Source organism: Calliopsis andreniformis, chromosome 5 (assembly GCF_051401765.1).
Source record: "Calliopsis andreniformis isolate RMS-2024a chromosome 5, iyCalAndr_principal, whole genome shotgun sequence".
Taxonomy (NCBI): Eukaryota; Metazoa; Arthropoda; class Insecta; order Hymenoptera; family Andrenidae; genus Calliopsis; species Calliopsis andreniformis.
Window position 1 is genome coordinate 941,565 of NC_135066.1, and position 21,319 is coordinate 962,883.

At 43.4% G+C, this 21,319-nt stretch overlaps 2 protein-coding genes across 3 annotated transcripts in view; both read left to right on the plus strand.

The window, feature by feature from the left end:
* Positions 1-3,927: 3,927 nt before the first annotated feature.
* On the plus strand, positions 3,928-5,906 carry Npc2b (Niemann-Pick type C-2b). Its single transcript, XM_076377747.1, has 3 exons — positions 3,928-4,144; positions 5,018-5,322; positions 5,580-5,906. The coding sequence occupies exons 1-3, from the start codon at positions 4,066-4,068 to the stop codon at positions 5,661-5,663; spliced, it is 468 nt and encodes a 155-aa protein (XP_076233862.1). The 5' UTR covers positions 3,928-4,065; the 3' UTR covers positions 5,664-5,906.
* Positions 5,907-10,347: 4,441 nt separating this feature from the next.
* LOC143178739 (kin of IRRE-like protein 1) overlaps positions 10,348-21,319 on the plus strand; it is a 247,127-nt gene continuing 236,155 nt past the window's right edge. For both annotated transcript variants that reach the window (XM_076377545.1, XM_076377544.1), the window contains exon 1: positions 10,348-10,859. In XM_076377545.1, coding sequence (XP_076233660.1) covers positions 10,775-10,859 — 85 coding nt within the window. In that variant the 5' untranslated portion in view covers positions 10,348-10,774. The remainder of the gene's footprint in view (positions 10,860-21,319) is intronic.

Below are 21,319 nucleotides of genomic sequence, written 5' to 3' on the forward strand. Positions count from 1 at the left end.
TTAAAATACCGTCGCGGAATTAAATACAAGGTGTCCCGATAAATTGATAATAAAATATTGTATTCTTCAGTAAGAAGAGAGGGAAGAGTACATGCAAAATAGAGGCAACAGAAGAAATAAATTAAAAATTTGAGTAGAAACTGACCGTTGGTCAAGGATGACCAATGGTCAAGGTTGACCAGTGGTCAAGACTGACCAGAGGTCAAGGCTGACCAGTGGTCAAGGCTGACCAGTGGTCAAGGCTGACCAATGGTCATCGACCATCTGCCCAGTGGTTAGGGGAGTCCAGTTGTCCAGGATCCCCAGGGAGGTCCGCACCCGGCGGAGGACCCACGACGAGTGAGGCACGCGTCCTCCTGCAGGGATATTTATACCGTCTCGAGGAAGAAGGGCAACCGATTAGAAAAGTTCTTTGTTTGTATTTCCCATAAAATAATCATCTTAGCAACAATTTTTGGAATACATATTTTCATTCAGTTGATCACTTGCTCCGAAGTCTCCGGAGGGCACGAATCGTCCTGGCGATCCTCTGGAGGGACTTCTTGGACCCTCTTGGATTATTTTGGACTACTATGGACCACTCTGGCCAGTGACCGGCTTGACCGTCTGTCATAGATGTCTTTGGCTTACTTGTTTAAGTGTTAAACTTTTCAATTTTGTGAAGGAAGAACTTTAGTTCCATCTATCTTAAGTACCTTAGTGCTTTTAAGTAGAATTCCTTATTCAACTGAGTTGAACCATAAAAATTCAGACATCTCATTCGAAATAAATTTTGCTATTCTAATGTAAGTTTTTAGCAACAATATATCTTCTGTAAATAATATTTTAGCTTATCACTTAAAATTTTAGAAGGACGATAATTTAGTGGGACACCTTGTATATTAAGGGGTATGGTAGGAATTTTTTCTCGTATACTGGCATTACCAACGGTCTTACGCGAAGTCGGTATTTCAGAACATGAGACACGCTGTCCAGTCAATCCTGTATACTCGGCTGTAGTCTGTTGTGTCACTAGTCGCTACGGGTGCCTCGTGCCACGTTTTATAGATTGTTGGTAACGTTGTGAGTAGCATTAAAGGGATAATAGAGATTTTAAAACTATTGGTATTACAGAATGAGGTCAGATAAATTTCTACATTTGTTCATTGGTTATAAAATATACTCATGTACTTAGTCAACGATAGTTGACCTGTTTGATGACAAGTTATTTTGCAAAATGTTATAATAAAAGAAAATATCCTATCTGCAAGCGCAGTGATTTGTTTACACTTAGATGCTGATTACTTTTGCGTGCTTTAATTCTTCTTTTTGTTGTATATTGCGAAAAGATCTTAAGAACAGCGAACTTTTGCTATCAACTGAGACATGTGCAGTTACTTACCTGATATGATACCAGTGAGCTAACCCCTGTACAGTCGTTTTAATTACCTCAGATGAGATAATTGCCATCGAAGATGTTGCATAGAGAAAGAAGGACCTTGTAGGAACCAGTCACGCATTCTTGAGATGATAATCGTCATTTGCGGTCAACGACGGAGATGTATGCTTTCGTGTATGCGTTACAGACCTCGTTACATTTCTGCGTTTCTTAATACTTATTTTTCTTTCGGTAAAGGCAGAGCTTTATCATAAAAATATCATAAAAATTTTGATTTCTTCTTGACAGATACTTGGAATAGTATCGAAGCATGAAATAATCCTATGCATCTCCAGATTGTAGTTCATGTAAAATCTATCAGTTACTATATTACCCATCCATATTTCACCGAATGAGCAAATAGCCGCGGGGCAGTGACTAGTTAAAGGTAAAATAGTCTTGTTTTTATTTCGTTGTGCAAGTTAATAGCTCTGAGGCACCGTCGATATAATCACGAGGAATAAAGAAGAAGGGGTCTCGTCCGGAAGTTTAGTGTCAAGGAAATTGAGTGCGGAGTTACTCCTGAGCGACAAATATCGTACGCGCAATGACTGACAAAGCAGGTCCCATCTTCGTGAGCAGCCTCCGTAATCATTTTTCATAACCATGTCTTCTGTGTCTTTGTAACAGTCGTATTTTCTTATCGATGTGTATGTAGTTCCGTTAAATCTTCAAACTATGTAGATCTCTCTGGTCTAAGTGAATATTCATCATCATTTATTGATCGGACTGTCATATTTATTATAGTATCTGTACATAATAGTATAGAAAGCAAATGAAACTGTAAGCGATTCGGAGAAAATATAGAAGCACAGATAGACATTGAGGCTGTATTACATGTGCAGTGACGCATTTTTAATTCTACTCTTTCGTGTGTAGCTACCATTATTCAATTAAATTGTTTAGAAACGAGTTGGGCTATCGAGCGGGGACAGTATAGCGTAATAGTTACAGACAGTAATTTATTCTGTGATATGCTGTACAATCCAGTTTCTCGTTATCGAGCAAAAAAGCGGCAGCTAAAAAATTCAAGCGTTGCTTGTAACTGAGGGAAATAATGAATGACTGAACGAATTAGCAAGCCACTACGTAAACGTGCAGTTTTTGGACGGGTTGCTTTTGTCGCTCGTCGATACATTGGTGAAGAGGAACTTCAGATATATTGATTCAGAAGCCTCGGTGTTACAAAAAGAGATACGCGGAAGAAGATGGTATATCATTATGGTTTCATCAGGGATTCTTCCTCGTCGGCTCAAGGTTACTGTCACTAACAATTGCTCATTTGTATTCCACCCAACTTTCTATCGCGCGGGCTGCATTTCATGTTCTACGAGTTGTGTAGTACTGTCATTGTGTATGAACGTATCAGGCCATTCCGATACATCATGGGAGATAGGAAACCAGTGTCAATGCTCCTTTACAGTTGATACACTGTATACTTAGTAAACGTTCTCGGTAACCGGTATTACTGTTGCTTTGACTTACGATTCGTAAATAGAGGTACGTACTGAAAGACTCGTAAGTAAGGAATTTAATTTAATCGATGTGTTCAGTCGTGTAAGTGAAACAGGGAATAACAATACTAATGGAACAACCTGCCGCTGTCATGGGACACTGCTCGTCATTATAGGAAGGTAACAACGCTTAGACAAAGCGAAAGAACGGATATGCACAGAGATATGTTCTGTCTCTACATGTATGCATATGCTCTTTGTTTATATCCAGAATCACGATAGCATGATTTCCGAGAAATTTCGCAATGATGTTAAATGGAAATTAGCGAGTCCGAGGTTCTGAACGTACGATTAGCCGTCGCGGTGAGCTTCTCAAGTGAGCTCCTGTGGCACAATTCACTTGAGAGGTAGAATTTGTCGAGAACGAAGGAAAAAAGTTGGTAGAAACCTATGGAACTGCAGCGTCAGAGTGGGTTGTATTCGTGAACATTAATCGGAGGTCATCCTCGTGAGCAGAAACAAGGAATTTCATTTGTAGGAGGGTTAGAGTAGCGAGATAGCGTTGGTAATTTCCGGCGCTTTGTTCTTGATGGTCACGGCGTGCCGTGGCGGTCTGTTTCATTTTCGTTCGCTTGCGCGACACGGAGAACGTGAAAATGAAAAGAAATGAAATGGTCAGGAAGCTGGTTGATTGGGACCGTGATCGGGAGGTGCACGTTCCTTGCGCTTCTTTTTATGGAATGACGTAGTGAGTCTCGACAGCGACCCTGGTATCGCGTCAGAAAGTGTTCCCGTTTTTGTTGGTGTCCTTGGAGGAAATGATATTACCATCGCGAAATCGGAGCAAGACTTCTTGCCAAGGGAATTTTCGCATTGATTGTCTGCGTGTGATGTAGATATCATTCCCTCCGTCTCGTCGCATTTCTCGTGAAATTTCTTCAATTTACGGGGAATTTCTGCTACGCGTGGCTTGCTCTTCTCCCATGAGCGCCCCACCTTAGCCGCGAGTCCTAGCCGAGGGAGGGGAACCTATTTAAAATGAACTTTGACGAATGACTGGCCATAACGTTGCATCCCACGGACTCTCTCAGTCGAGAGCCGGAGTTGGACCTGATTGGAGCAAGTGAGAACGGCTAGCATCCGTTGCCTACATAAACTCTTCTCTGAGGACGCTCCGCAATACTTTCACCGACAATGCTGAGGGAAACGATTCTCGTTTTCGCGGCTCTGCTCGTGATCGCCGCCGCCACTCAAGTCAAGGTCTGCGGCAGTGGTGCGTAATAAGAGAAATTCTACGTTTAGTCAACAGAAAATTAAACATTTTCAGTAATATCGCTTAAAAATTGGAACGTTTTAAACTATTGCGAAGTGTTTTCGATATCATTTGTACGTACGCTATTCGTGATGACCGGACCTTTCCGTATTTACATGTCACAACCAAAGTCCTCTGGTTAACAGTTGTGTAAATATGGCTTATTCTACAGTTTCTGCGCTTCTTCATATACATTTACGTAATGGTTTCATATTATTACAATGTGAAAGCTAGGAAACTGTGTTTCTTTGCCGACGATTCAATGGTGAGAGTGGTTTAACGAGATGCAACAGTACGAGTTTCTTTAGTTTCTTTGAAATAGTCTGAAAAACACGATTAAAGTGTTGTCGATTGATCGACGAACAGCTATTGATAAAGTAAGGGAAACGCTTTCTCTGGTGGTTCGGATTTACTGGAATACGTTATGTAGTTAAAAATCAACGAAATGTTTCAATGACAATGAATATTTGAATAAACATTTTCTTAGACGGCAAGGTACATTATGCGTACTAATCTGTGAGATGATATGGCACGTGTTTTGGAATTTTTTATAGGTGCAATTTCCACATGATCTCTGGACCTCAGTACATTATAATGCCTATCTGCTTATTACGTAAACTGTAATAAATACCATATCTAATTAGTCATTTGACCGTAGCGAAGACAAAAACTTGAATTGTGCTGTATTCTATTCTCTACTAACGATAGCATTACGAAGTGTTTATCAAGCACATGAAATCTGATCTCTAATCCAATACTCTCATGCATCGTGCAATCGGGAAATACTTTTCGTTCCATTTTCGAGTCGATGAATATGGAAATTTGTATATGCAGGAGAGACGTTCGAGGATCCTAATCAGGTTAAAATAAGCGGGTGCGAGGTGCCACCATGTTTGCTGAAGCGTAGGACGAAGGCTTCCGTGGAACAAAAATTTGTACCAGAACGTGACACTGAAAACCTGAAAAACTCTGTGAACGCAGCCGTTTTGGGTGTGCCACTACCCTTCGTCGGCGTAGACGGGACAAGTGCATGCAACAATATCTTCCACACGGACCAAACACCTGCTGGATGCTCGCTGAAGAAGGGTGTTGAGTACATTTACAAACGGGAGTTCCCTGTATTGCAGATCTATCCTACGGTAAATTATATTTATTTCGAATCCAATTTCGTATAGGAAAATTTATCTAACATCGACAGTGTTAGTATCTTGAGTTGATAAACAGAAGTTTCTTGTAATAATTTTATCGCTCTATCGCTTTTTCTGTTATATTTAGAGAAGACCTATAACGATTTCGAAATACTTACTCAGCGGTCATGAATTTTTATCTTCCTATGGAACATCAGCAGAAATAGTCACGGATGGTTTCTTAATCAAACTGTGGAATTTGCTTTTAGATTTCTATGGTGATACATTATGAGTTGAAAGATGGAAATACCTCGGTCACGTGCTTCGAAGTTCCAGCGAAAATCACCAACTAGAGATGTATGAGAAGCTACTCGTTTTTTTGGGAGAGCTACCTCATTGTCCTGGAAAATGCGAAGTTCATGCTAATGGATACGAAATTTTTGTACGATAAGATAAGCGATGTGGAAAAGCGTGTTTGTATTGGAAATCAGTTTTTTCCATGGATAGACCGAGTTTTCTCATCGTCTTATTTACAATCGAGCTTAATCAGTAGATAGTGTGTACACGTAATTGCTAAAATAAAGGTTTTTGTATAATTCAGTTTCATTGATTTCCTCCCCATCAAGTTTCTTAAGTTTTGATTTCTTTTTGGATAGAGTAAGAGACCCTATTACTGAGTATGAACCTATTACTACTGTGCTTTATATGGATTTGATAGGTAAAGCACAATAGTAGGATCAGGCACAGCAATAGAGTCTCTTACCCTAGCATTTCTTTACCGTGATAGACCTATGAATTAATTTCTATCACAAGGTTAACAGTTCTGATAACCCCGCGAATTAGTAGAAGGCAAAGAAAAAGAGACGTATCAGTAGAAGAATGTAACATGATTTTGTGACTAATTATAAGAAGTCGCCGGTAATGTAGAGAACTGCATGCTATTGGAAGCTGCTGCCACTCGTGGATTTCAGAGAAAATATTCAACGCGCGATTTGTACGCCAATACGAACAACGTGATCTGAACTTTAATAGTAAGTCTTGTAAATTCAAATTTTATGTATAAAAAAGAAGAAGTCATTTATATATATTTTATTTATTTTCAGCTGGACGAGAACTCTCAAGTATCTTACAAATTTTCACTCTTTATTTTTTAATCTTCTTTGCTTATTATATATCGTCATGATTAAATATTACGAAACGACGAAGCACTGAGTATTTTAAAAAATTTCTCTGTTTCTGACGGCATTCATATAGTGCAATATAAAAGGAAAAACTTGAAATGTGGTCTTGCTTTTTGTTTCAACTTTCATTGTCGTTGTGACGAACTTGTACATTGAATCGAATAACAGGGAATGTATTTTTTATGTGTACTTCCTTTTGACGTCGCTTCAGTCGCCTAGCTATCTTTCTGTAGAAATCACGCGTCGGGAAGAAGGACGGTGAAAAAGAATAAGCATTAAGAACGCGTCTGGTTGACAGAAGAGTTCGAAAGTCAAAGGTTGATGGTATTTGAGCTCTTTGTGCTTGCAATGGTTTCCATCTAGCTCGACCTGGTCTGCTCGAAATTAGTTTCCGCAGTGTGACTGGTATGTTGCGCACATGAAAGAAAATACACGTTTCTTTTATTTTTGGAAACTTCATAGTGCAGTTCCTGTTACGTTTAAATGAAGCTGTAATGGAATGTCCCACATGAATGTTTAAAATTCAACACTTGTAAATCTACGTACATCTATTGCATTCGTTTGACAGCAAAATCATGAAATAGAATTTTTATTTGATAGCGAAGGGAACGAACCGCTCTTTATTACAGCATTATTGAATGCAAGCAATGCAATATCGTAGAGATTTAATTCCGACGAGGTCGAGAGCGGACAACGGACTATAAGGATGTAGGTACAGGTTGGCGACCCAGCATAGTTACGTATGTTTGGAAGAACTCAAAGGGTCGGGTTTTGGTTATTAGTTGTTTCTCGTCGATTCCTCTATCGGAAAAACGTGAACCTGTAACGAGTAAAGCCATTACTCCGAAAAAAGGGTGGCGGCTTTGTAGTCAACAAACCCCTCCGTGTTTTTACACGTACACACACGCAATCGCGGATGACGACACGTGTGCGCAACCTCGAGTAAGCCATTCCCTCGTCGAAAAGATAGCTTTCAGAAAGAGCGAGTGGCATTCCTGCCTTTCAGGAGCTTTTAAGATGACCATGATCCGTGACACCAGAGTCAGAGAGCATCTGCTTCCTCATCCGCCTTTTTCGCCCGGAGGTCTCTCGCTCTATTTCGATCTCTTCCACTCCTCTTCCCTCGACTATCCCTCTCCCTAGACCCTCGGTTGCGTCGTTTTCATCCCTCTTCACCATCTTCCTCTCTAGCCCTCTTAAACCACTATAAACCGTCTTCGACACCGAACAGAAAGCAAGCACTCGTCTACGGACGACCAAGTACGCGCAAGTACCTAAACGCGACTATCAAAAGCTCTATTCGACTTGCTCCGGGGCTGAGTGAATGTCTCTCTTTCTGTTTTTCATTTCTCTTACTCACTGAGACATCGCCAAACAAAATTGATGTATTTGGTATTTCATTTTAAAAAGTTTGATTCTGCCTCAAGTCCTTCGGCGACAAGGAATTTTATACGGTTCCCGATTGAATCGTGTCTTCCGAGAAATGTTTTCAGAATATTTCTGCGGGTTCGTGCAGTACAAGGGAAACGTGGATCGAGGAAATATTCTATTCGAAAAGAACACACGTGACTGTGTACACAAACCTACAACTTCCGTGTACAAAACAGCTATCGCGATTGTTTTCTGAAATAGACGAGTATACAGTCGTACACCCAGCTGTTTGCCATTATTCTTGCGACTACCATCGTTTTATCGAGCAACACGGGGCTGGTGAATAAATTGAATTCCGTTGGCGAATCTCTTTCATCGTTCATTGCAATGTCTGTGCTTAATCTTTTCATTTTATTCATCGCGCTGTCAAGAAACATCTTAGCATAACTTTATAAATTACTCTAGCATGTGTACAACCATAAATTCTTCGTTACCTTCTCAGCAACTGCTTGCTGCAAAGCTGATAGCAATAGGTGATGCGAAACAACGGAAAACGAGTTAAAGCAACAAGCGTGTAAGCAATCAACTCGATCGTTTTATGCAACGGCTACCAGGAAATACGCGAACCCGTAATTGTTGTTCGCGATGAACAGCGAAAAATCTTATTTGCAATTCGTGAAGCCTTAATTAATTTTCAGTGGTGCACGGTTACACTGAAACGAGTACTATCGAATTGGGTAGGGTGTTCACCAGCAATGAGCATTACGCGAACAGGACGATCGTATCCTTTTTTTGGCCGACTATCGGAACGCACAGTGCACGGTGTACACGATGAGCCCCTTTCACCCCTTTTCGTCCCATCTCGTCCCGTTTCACCCTACCCGCAGCTTTTCCTCCAACATCTCCACCTCCTCGGGAGGCTTTGCAGGCTGCGCGTCCGTCGCCGCGCCGTTTGCTCGTCTTCTCCGTCAGTGTGCCGTCCGCCGTCGGTCGAGGACCACGTGTTCCTGCGTTGCGTCGAGCTGCTCGTGCGCGCCGCTTCTACCCCTCTATAATCTTCATCGCAAAGTAATAAAAAAAAAAAAAAAAAGGACGAAAACACGAAAATAAGCAACGACCACAATCCTTTACGTCTTGCACATTTTTTTGTCGCGTGTGTTTGACAGTTCTACGATACGAAGGACTCTGTAAAGTGACACGAGGTGGTTGTTTCGGGCACGTGCCGAATTCTCGTGAATGACTAGGAAAGAATTCTCCAACGACCGGGCTGGAACGACAGAGGTGTGTGAAGTCTGCAGATTGATTTTTTAATGCTAACCTTTTAGTGAAATAGACGCACCGAAATTTGAGTAGCCACGAGAGGGAGAGAGAGAGAGAGGAAAGGGTACTAACGTCTACGTGAAGACTCTAAGCGATTCCTCGCAAAGCGCGCGAAGTTAAGAAGAGCTATGTCGGCATTGCTATGCCGGATTTTTATTGTGAAATGATCGAAAGTTACAGTGATCGCGTGATTTAGTGACGGCAGGGTTTACTGAATCTTTGCGCGGATCGATTTCGGAACGTTCGCGGCCATTGGCAGGCCAACGCGATTACAAACCTCCATGCTCTCATTGTCTCGTTGCTTGGACCTATTCCAGACAAACCGAAAATCTGTGGTCTCCAAGCGTGATCGAAGATCTCCGCAGTGCTTCGGTTTTTATTCAAACCTGTGACTCTCGGCTAAGAGGATGGACCAGTACACGTTTGCGACTCGTTAATTACTTGACTTCGCTCAAAGGACTCCGTGAACAATGATTCTTTGGCATCTCGTACGAGTCGTTTGAATGTTTCCAGTGACCGCGTGGAATCTCGAAATGGCACGCAAAAATCGATGCTCTGCTCTCCTGATCGGTCCTTTGCCATTCGAACGTGACTGCTCTCTCCCCTAACCACTTGCTGGCTGGCACCGAAGGTTTAGGACGATCTGTGGGCAAAAGTTCAACAGTTCTACGCGGGTAGTCTGCAAGTGATAGTGTTTGAGAATCGAATTCGAGCAACGTATATGCGGAAATTTCTTTCACAGACTTATTGAAAAACTGGCTAACTGCAGACCTCTGCATCGACTCGAGTTTACAGGGGTTCAGAGAGTTGGACCTAGACTTGGATAAGGTCGAAAGACACCGTTCAGGAAAATTGAATCACAAGGGGGTATTTTCTGAAGAACGGTGGTCGTTGATGCGGTGAATTCTGTGGTGTCTGCGGATGCACCATGGACGCTGGCGATTGCGGGTATGATGCCCGTCGTTGGAGGCTACTGGCGGCAACAGTGCGCGGTTAGATCGAACGGGTGGCTGGTTTTTTAGCGAAGCGCCAAGGCTAGTACGCGTGACCCACGCTTCAATAACGGTCGTGGAGTGGATGAAAGGCAGGAGGAAAAAAGAAGGCAAGGGTGGATGCGGTGTAGGGATTATGGTACCCGGCGGTGGATGCGGTGTCGCGATATAGCTTTAATTAGCGTTTAACTGGAGAGAAAAAACACAAGTGTTCGGATTATAGAGGCGTTCCAGAGAACCTGTGAACATAAATGTACGAAATCGAATGCACGCGTGAAACACTCTCCTCGAAAAGAGATTTTTAGGTTCTAGCTAAACGAAGAAGGAATAGCTACATGATACGCGAAGGATGTCCGGCAGAAAAAAGTTCGCAATGATCGTGAATGACGCGAAGACGTCGGATAGTGACGCTGATGTGCAAGAGGTTGCTAGTGAGTATGGTACCCCATGAGGATGACTTAACGCGACTCGGCCGTGTGAGGGTAATAACTGGACCGACACCTTGGTCCTAAGCGATTGAAGCCGTTCTCCTCGCTGGTCTTCGGTTCGTCTCCGAGTGCTGGGATTCTTGAGCAAAGTAACGAGGAATAACGAGAGAACATGTGGAGTGTACTGGTGTTGTTCGTTGGACTAACGAAGGCTGTTTCCTATGTCGCTGGGATCGCTTCCACCGACGAGAAATCGGGTAAGTCCTCTTACTCTTCTTTCTACCGTCCGCCTTTTCCGTCTCGACCTATTTCGCATTGTTCTCCTCGGGTTGAAAAACCAGTTGAAACACTAGTTGAAAAACGCCCAGAACGTCTCGATCTCGGGTCCCTTTTCAGAGACACGAGCATAATTCGTCGCTGAAATGTTTTCAAGGAAACTACTTCGTTGCTTTTGTCTAGAGCTCCAGGTGGTAGATGTATCTGGAATCGAAGTCCATTGCAATTTTTCGCGCACGGTACGCGAATCATAAATCAACGGAAGCACTACCAGTCGGTGTTTATTTTGTAGTGCGCGAGAAACCAAGGCGTAAAAAATGTCGCGTGGAAGATGGGTCTGACGAGGTAACCGATTTACGACCGATTTCGCTCTTCCAACGACGATATCCGGCTGCCGACTTGGACCGCGGGAAGAAGGTCGGCATGTATTCCCTAGGTGTTATATAATGTACCAGCTACACGTACACTCGTACCCGCATTCCCTGTACTCCCAAGGTGACGAGATACACATCTGCGCGCAAACGTTCGAGTGCAGCTGGCTCTAATCAAATTTGACGAATACGTGGGTTTGGATTTTCCACCGACCGAGCTAGACATTGATTTCGCTGGTTGACGCGTTCTGGGACGCGTTCAAACTCACTGCCTGCGCTCGTTCTAGCTCAATTTCGATGGATCTTCGATTAGTTTTGCACGAATTACCACCGTTTCATGTTTCGAGGTGTAAAGCGTGTCTTGATGGAAAAAGGTCTTCGTGATCTACATGTATGGAAACTATTCAACTCGTTTCTCTTTTTCTCGAGTTGTGCATAACGAATAAGAAAGTGTAGAGAAGTGTGTTTTTCTTCGACGTTGATACTCTTCACTTTCGTATCGTTCTATTTTGAACCTACTCGAAATTCGTGTCGATCTGAACCGTCACGTATCCTTTCGGAAGCGGAATTGTTAAGCGATCCCGATGTAATGCGTTTCGAGATCCAAGTCGGCGGAAGTTTCTCGTTATCTCACGATTGAAAAGTTCATTTCGCCCGACGGCCGAAGTGCTGGTAATCAGACTCGGGCCGCTTGTCCTTTGATGCGAGGTTCGTGCATTGTCTTCGACACGGAAGTTTCCTGACTTGGAGCAACTCCGTACAACAGCGCCGGGAATTCGATTAAAGCCAGCTGTGTCTCGAGGGTGACTCCACTGGTCGATCAGGGCGATCTCTAGCTTTCGCGATCAAGGACATTCCAAACGTTCGTGGCTGCGATTCCTAAACTTTTATTTTTCTTCCTTGTCTACGATTTCACCTTGTTAGAAAGTCTCTTTTGATGCATTCTGCGTCGCGGCGCGAGTGCGCACGTAAGAATTGACAAGAAAGTTATGCAGTCACGCGGACAGGGGTTTGGAAGTTAGCCGGTGTAATGAGCGAAGCCCAGTCGCAAAGTTTCGGAAGTGAAGGGATTCGGGTGTAAGTTTCGCCCATGCTCGAAGTCCGTTTATCGAAAACTTCGGGCACGTTTCGCGATTCCGCGATGTGCTTCGAAGATTGTGTGGCCACGTGGAATATTAGTAGCGCTTTCGCTACTGATCTCTCTTCGTTCTCTTAGTCTCGAGGCTGCTTCTTCTGTCTCGCTCGCAGCTTCTCCGCGCCTATCGCATTTACCACGATTGCGCGGATGGATCGAGCTCGTTATTAATTATTGACATCGCAGCAGTAACTCGATGCGATAATAACAATGGAAAATATGATGGCAGGGAGGATATACGCGGTGACGGTCCGTGCACTCAATACACAGTAAATATATTCCTGTAACACAACAATTATCGACGGCATCGTTTGTTATTGCAAGCACCGTCGCCCGTCATTTTCAATCGAGGAGTATCATCGATAAAGTTATCTGCGACAATAATGAAGTTGTTCCAAGGATTTTGGAATTACAGTCTTACGCATACATGAGCTGACATGAAAGTAGACAAAGAATTCAGACACCAGAATTCTGCGACTTTTATTGTCTAGTTTTTATCGAGTGTAATACCAGGTTATCCTATGAAAGCGACACAGAGTCACTACAATGATTTTTATTAAAAAACTACTTGGAGAGCAGCAAAGGTCGATTTTCTTGGTGTTGCGGGCTTGTCAGATGAGAAGAGTAGAAAATTGTCGCGTATAAAAGCATATAGAGGTCTACACGAACACAGGAGGATCTGTGTACACAAGCATCGACGCGTTTTGCTGGAAACTCGCAGCAACCTTGCGAAGAGGAGCCTAGCTTCGTATCGAGGGCTTGTCGACTTTTCTTTCTCCGAGAAGGTTTAACGAACCGATCTGCCGCAGTTTCCATTCCTCGCCCGGACTTGTTCGTCTCGCTCTCTGGCTTCCTGCCGTCTCCTTTACCCGCGCACCCTCATTCGCTTGCGCAACCTGTTTCCTAGCGCCGACTCCTTCTCGCTTATTCCATTTCTTAATTTGCTTCTACCGCTACGGCACGTCGCGTGCTTCCCTTTCTTTATCCCTCTCTTTCTCTCTATTTTTTCTTTTTTCTCCTTTTTCCTCGCTGACGTGGCTTTTCTTTCATCGCATCTGTACCTTCTCTTATCGATAACACCTCTTTTCCCCCCGCTCTTTATCAATATATAGTACCACAGGCTAGGGAGGAGTACGTTCATTGTTGGTTTTATGCTTCATGCCTCGTTACGATATGTAAGTTTACGATAATACGTACCATTTACGTGCCATGCGCAATTGCTATGTTTAGAGATTCCCCGATTTCCCTTGACACTTTTTTTGCTACCCTTTTCTATTTTCTTGCCCTTTATGCATTTCGCGGTACTCGACCTCGTGTCACTAATAGCGTATTTGATCTCTTACTCATACCTTTAAAAGCTTTATGCCGTTTCTATCGACCGTATTCGCCTCGAAAAAATTCTCGCACAAGAAACACGCGTGATGAAAAATTTTAGTGTACACCCTCTAGCAATTGAAAGCGGAGCGCGACCAGAACTCGTTCGAAACGATTGAAGCTTATGCTATTTAACATAAACCTCAGAGGTAAGAGGAAACGTGAAAACCTTGCAGCGTTTCGGCGCTACGCCCGGCGTAAAATTCTACGGGAGAAGAAAGTAAATGTGGTGGTTTTTTAAATGTTGCATCCCAAAAAAGTTGAATCGTTGTTCTCAGGATATTTGAAACAGTGACATTTCTACTGCGAGGAAGTCATCACTTTTGGACTGTAAATTTTGTTGATCCAATCTATTTGGGTGCAAACTCTGGATTTACCCGTAGGTATTTGTATCGTAACTGAAGCTTCATTTAAAAGTAAATATCCTTAGACTCAGACAAGTATGATCTACTTCACTCCTGTGTAAGCTTATGCCTGGACCAAGACGTGTTATCTTCGGACCCCCTGGCGACGCTCAACACTAGATCCATTTATTTTTTTCCGCCAGTCCTGTCTGCTGTATAGAAAGTATAGTATACAAGGGTGCCGTCGCGTCGCTTCGCTCTCAGAACACGTCGAATTCAGTATTTCTCAGCGTATCTTAGTACCGACTGCCTTCGTCCCTTTCCTTCCTTAATGTTCGCGGGATACATCTCGGGAATTTAAGCTCAATCCTGTCGCGCCGACAGTCACAAACGAACGTCCTGTAACTATCAGTAGTGTTGGCGTTCGGACTGTGGTGCACGTGGAGGCGCTTCCTTTATGTTATATTGTACGTGGATGTGTCTTGATTTTGTGCTTTTGCCCTGTTGAAATCTTTCGTTCCCCTCAGGGCTGGGACAAGCTCCAGGACGACAGTTGTCATTTTCAGGAGTACCTTTTGTTAGTTGATCCACCCAGTATTTAGATCAGAAAGCAGTTCGATTAGTAGTATTAGGGTAATTGTAGTGTGCACTTTAGGGTGCTTGAACGGTGGCTTTTTTTTGGTGAGGTTCATGTACCTAGGTTCTACTGAAACGTAACTTAATTTTAGTAATTGTCTGATTACTGTATGGTCTGTTCATTACTTTTCTGATATCGTTTGCGGATTGTTAAAAAACTTTCAGCTATCGTTTATATTTGAGACAATGGATTCGACGCAATCGCCTTGATGATGAGAGTCAGTTCTCAGTTCGGGGATCGCATTGTCGACACACGCTATCTCGACCCCTAAGGATCGTACAGCAGGAGTTGACGCGAAGGCGGGATTGAATCTTGTTGGCAGAACCGATTTCGCTTCCGATGTGTTGTCTCGTGAAACGATTTCAGGTTATTTCCTATCGGTGATTTTCCAGGCTAGGAAAAGCGAATGAAGAGAGCAAAGGAAACTGAAAGAAGGAGAAAAAAGGGAATGGAAGCTACTAGTTCTATCTCGCTTCAACAGATGTGCTAGAAGATGAATTCTCTCCTCCTTCTCTCTTTATTCTTTCCTACATCATATTCGATATCTCTATATCTGTGCACAAAATAAACCAGTCACATGTAAATCAGTGTTCGTTTCACTAATGGTATTATCAGCCCTACATATAGAGGGTGTTTGATGACACGTGTCAGAAATGTTAATAGGTGATTCTACATGTCAAAATAAGACGAATATTAAGAATAATGAAATTATTTTTAAGGCTTCGTTCATGAGTTATTACTCGTGAAAAATGTGCGAAAACGATGTCTGACTTGGAAGTTGTTCTACTACTGGCGTGCATCAGCCAGGTCAGACGCAGCGATACCAGTAGAATGGGTTCTTAAGTCAGACATATATTTCACGCGTATTTTAGGTGTTTTCTCTGCAACTAATCAGTTGGAAACGAAGCGTAAAATGCAACATTCTTAGTTTTCCTCTTATTTTAGCAGGCCAAACCCTGCGTCGTAAGAGGAACCATATTTCGTGGTGTCGTCAACACGGCTTACTATTTAGTGCTATTATTTCTCACTTTAGTTGCTTCTCCTTTTCGGCTGATTATTTCGCTTGCTCGAAGTAGTATCTATTTCGTATTTGCTCTCGTAAGAAGGAATCATTATGCGTTTCCAACAATACTTCAATTACTTGAAGCGGTTCAATAAAAACACGGAAGTACCGGGTCTTGAAACACGATCGATCATTGATTCTCCTTCTGTATCTCCTCAATACGTTCCTAACGGGAGTACAGTTTTTGTTCGTAGCTCCATGGACTTGCCGCATTCTTCGGATATTGGAACAGAGTTTTCGGTCTCTTTCTAAGAATCTTACTCGGATGTCATTTGGGACCAGTTTAGTGGCTCGTTTCTCCCGATTTGGTAACAATGCCACGGACGGAGATTCATGGTCAGACCCGGGACAAGAAAATAAAAACATCGCCGTTGCCTTCGACAGACGTATATTCGTTTTCGCCCGATCGATCTATAACCGTTCGCTGACGTTAATATCGTTAAAGTACTCGTTTCCGATCAAACAGCAACTCGCGCCATTCATCGAACCGAAGAGAATGAAATCATCGGTTACTATGGAGATATCGTATCGCCAAATTTCATGCAATATTTATCTAATATTCTGTCAGCGTTAGTGCATATCAGTCGGTAATAAATTAACAAGGAAATTATTACAATACGTGTGCAAATATTTGCTTGGCACTATTTACCGTAACAGAAAATTAATAATTGACGAGAGTGAAGCGATGCATTATGTAATTACGAGTTATTCATTTCACTGGCCGGTCGCTGACCGTGTCGCTTGGGTTTCACTGACCATATTTTCTGAATCCCCTTGAGATTTTTCAAATTTCTTTGCCTCGTTGTCTGATAATTGGAAGAAAACTTTGGTCGTTCGGAAATTGCATTCGTGTCGTCGCATACGTCAGATGGACGAACATATTCAATGGAAAGGGCTACACACAGCGAGAGCAGCAAGCTTGAGATGAAAAGAACAAGACTGAGGGACGAATCGAGTACCTACCAGCTTCAGATACGAAGAAAGAAGAAAGTTAAAGAAGCGTAAAAAATACAAGCAACTTGAAATGTTTATTCTTATCAAGAAGGAACAAAATATATGTAGTTAATCTTCAGGAATGAATTCTTTAATTCGATTTCTCAAAGTGACAGAGGCGATAGATGTTTTACCGAAGAGAGTGTTAATTTGAAATGAATGTCAAGGTAGTGGTTCGAAATGTCGCTAGCACCAGTGGATAAGAACTAATTTAATCGAGAAAGGACAGCAACGTGGTTTCGTACCGATGACAAAAAGTCAATCGGATCGGAAGCGGCCGGCCGACGACAAAGTAAATCGCGCGATCTTCCAGAGGAAATTGGGTATCAGAAAGGGAGACAGAACGTCGGTGACCAATGGCGAGCCGTCACTCAACGTACCCGTGAACGATATATCAGTGTCGAGTGTGTGAAAGTGAGAACGCACAAAAGAACATGAGATCGACAAGGAAAATTCTGCAAACTAATGGATGACATCTCATCAAAATAATAATAGCACGTCGGAAATTACAGTTGTTTGTTACTTAACAAGCTACGCGATAGAATAATAATGAAGACACAGAGGAGTTTACTGATTAATGAGTCGCTTAACGAGCCTGATCAATGTCGGACGTTTTTTCACTTAATTTAAGTGAAGTTAATTTAATATGTAGAAAAAGACTGAGCAAAAGGATGGATCGATGCGCGCAACAGCATCCGGATCCTCTTAAGAATTATTGGCTCTGTTGATAGTAAAAGGTTCGATCTACGAAGGGCATCAGTATAAAGTCTGACTATTGTCGATGGAGTCACTCGTAATCAGTCTCCACTTTTGCTCGCGTTCTAAGCAGACTACCGTCACACCTACTTGCTGCGCGTAAGAGCGCTTAAAACACACCGGTGCCTTTATTACGACGTTGCGTTGGAAAATTCGATCACCGTGGAAATGTTCCATCGGCCGAGCCGTTGGATTATCGGTTACCATAAAGTTTAAATATTTCCCGGTTTTATCGAGTTATAAAGATTTTACGCGCAGCAGCTGCATTCTCCTGTGAGCAGCCCAGTGCCGTTCGACCGCGTTCCGTCTCCTTGCGTCATCGATCGCTGGTTCGTTAGCGACGATAAGCTCTCGATATTCCCCCTTTCTAACTGATCGGCTTAATGCTAGGTTCCTGTGAGTTACGAGCCAAGTCAAGAGCGTATATCGGTCTGGTCACGAATCGTCGCGTTTCTTTTCACTGGGCCAATCCTTAATAGCCTCCCGCGCGGCCTGTAATCGAAACGAAACCGTCGAGCAGTTTGTCCCGGATCGTTATCGGTGATGCAAGTGGTCGGAATGTAGGGTGAGCTGACTAATTTTTGAGTTACGCGGCCCAGTCATGTCAGAACGTTTTCACGTGTCGAGGATCCGTCTCGTATTTTTTCTCCGCGACGACGCGTTATCGCGCGTGTTCTCCGACAATTAACACGTGTTTTTTTCCTGACCGTGGTGCTCGGCCAATCCTCGGCCAATCCTCGGCCAATCCTCGGCCAATCCTCGGCCAATCCTCGGCACGATATCGATCGAGGAGGAGGCATGGCCCGAGTCGAGTCGGCCTAACGCGAAACGCACACCCTAGGATATCTGATTACATCGCGGAATAGTCACGAACCAAAGGTACGAGTCCGAAGACGTAGCACGAATTCTAACGACTTCATATCTCTGCCCCTTTCTTATCTGACTTAATAAGTTGATTGCGACGTCTTACGAGAAGACCAATGATTGCTGAAACGCGCGCCCGCGCGGAAACGTTTGCGACGATCTTGATTCGGAGCGTAATCAAGCCGATTTACGCGCTGCTCGATTAAGGGGACGTAAATGTTTTTGATAGTTAAATCAGGTTTCATTTTGCTAGCAGCGGCGCTGTTGGCCAACGGACGACTAATTTGCAATTATGGGAGGGCCTCTCGTTTAGAGTAGGCCGATGACCTACGATAATCTTGAAAAATGACCGGAGAGTCGTGTAATAGGTAGTCATTGTTCGTGGTGATAACACGACAGATACGGTGTTCTGTTTGAGTCGATATATCCCCGCAGGATTCTTGCGTGCCTATTCGCTCGTACTGGCTCCACGGGTCATCCATTTGCCAAATAGATGACTCCTTAGGGACTGATGATTTTACCGAGGTCTCGATTACGCCCACCACCGTCAACGATTCAACCTTTTTGCTAGTTAATTCCCCAGTTTTGCTTACTTTCCGCTAAATTATAGCGCGACAGTTAACCTAAACGTGTCGAATCGATCCATTAACACCGTTTTCAACGTTTGTTTCCAGTTATTTCATCGCTCTGCGAAAAATGAACAGCGGAGAGGAAATTCGGGAGAATGTTTCGTTCCGGTAGATCCTCCTAACTAACTGAAAAAATGCGAACGCGCACCAGTCGGATGTTAAAAAGTAGACCAAGCTTCCGAGGGAACCGTTTTAAAGTTTTAATCGTGCTTCACGACTCGTTAACTATCAGCCATAACTTCGATTTCGTCGAGCGTACGGTTTTCCTCGCGACCTTTCACGAGGGAAGTACTTGTTCGGACTCGATGGAACTTTCTTTCGTAGGACTTTCAAAGTATAATGCACTGATTTTCCATGACAGCATGAAATGCCTCGCGTTCCGCAGTTTTATGCGCGGCAAATATTATAATTGTCTACTGAGAGGGTTCTCAGAGTTTCCACGTCGCAGCACTTTCACGAGACTCGATGCAGAGTGGATAAGAAAATCAGTCAGGAACAGAGTTGCGGAATTCTGTTTTTAAGGAAGGCTCGTCCTCGCTGCAACTCCATTTCCTTCCAGTCCGTGCAACCTTCTTCCCAACGCAATTGCGTCTCGCTTATTTTTCGCCAACGTTCCCGGATTCTTTGCTCAACTACGACGAGATCAGGCAAGAAAGAAAGGATATGCGTAACCGAAAACAACCTGGAGGGAGAGAGGAGGACCGCCTTGCTGACGAGAAACGACTGAATCTATATTACTTTCCCTCGAAGCTCTTCGGGAACGATTCCTCTGTGGTTCTTTCGCTTGGAACTTTTCCCTACGACTCTTTCTTTCTTCTGATCTGCGTTACAAAACTGAAAAGAACCATGTATTCCTGCGATAGCTGTTTGAAATTTTCTCTGGAGTTCCGATCGACCAAAACGTATGGTCAGACATCTGCTAGGGAATGTCTTGGAAACTGTGACTAAAGCTGTCTTATTAAAGGTTATTTAGTTGTTTCGTATATTTTTCCACTCACTTGAATGGAGGAACTTGTCGTTTCCATACTCTCTAGCTATGACTGTGATCCGTAAGTTTTGGGGAAATGGTGGAATTCGAACGCAAACGAGTCGACCGCTAGGATTTGCGATATATACGAAAATGTGGGCTGCCCAGAGAGGGAGAGAGGCACGGAGAGGGAGTTGTCGACCATGAATACGTCGTTTCATAGGTGCGAATTATTCATGATGCGTAAGCACGTACCGTTTTCGATGGATCGATGTTGACGGTGGTAGTCAAAGCCGACGTAATGTGAATCTGGTAATATCAGACTCTGCAGTGGTGGTCGGCGTTCGCCGGATTGGAACATGGAATCGGCGTTTCCTACTTGGCTACGACGATAACCACACGCGCAGATTGATATTATAGAGACTGCGATATTAGCAATTGCATCATATGACTTTACGTTACATAGATGCTTGACGAATGGTTGACGTTCAACGAGTCAGAAATCTTGCTTCGGTAGAAACGTGTCAGCTGATTGTCGGTTGCGAATCGACTGAAATGCCATTATCGCCGGCTCTAAGATTCGAGTCCTAATTGAGAAGTAAGAGATGGAGGAAAAGGAGGTTTCGGATCGGTAAACAGGCGCAAATGGAAATGGCAAGTAGTTCGTGGGGTAAATCGTGCGGGTGAAAGCAGGTAGATCGGTAATGGAACAACATTCGCGACGCATGAACGTACAGAGGTGGGGTCACGTATCCGTCTACATTACGCTGCATAATTCATGGGGTTGTCATAGACGCGAGAGGTGGATAATGGCTTAGTACTGACCGTGGTCCCATTGTCTATGGTTAGGCGGCGTCAACCAACTTGGATCCGGAGGATGACGATTACGATGTGGACGACACCGTCGTCGACTCGTCGTCGTCGAATGTCCAGGATTCACGCACCATGCAGCCCGTGGATTACTCGGCTCCCTGTCTGTTTGCACAATGCGCTATATTCCTGTATTATTGCGCGAAAACTCGGGAATATGACGTATTTGTGTCCCAACTGGGACCTCCTGGGGCCTTTATAAGCTGCTTCAGTGAGCATTCGCTATTTAAAAACCCTTCTGAGTAGAGGGAATTTGTTTTTCGTTTGTCCCATTTGAAATTAAATCTTCAATCAAGCCAATTTCGAATCTTTTGATCATTGATATTGCTATAAAGAAGGCTCGTGGGGAGGAGTATTATGCATATCAGGTATAATCGTGATCCAGACACGGAGGACGTTAGTCGATTTTATTCTTCCGATGCAACTCTATACGCAGCA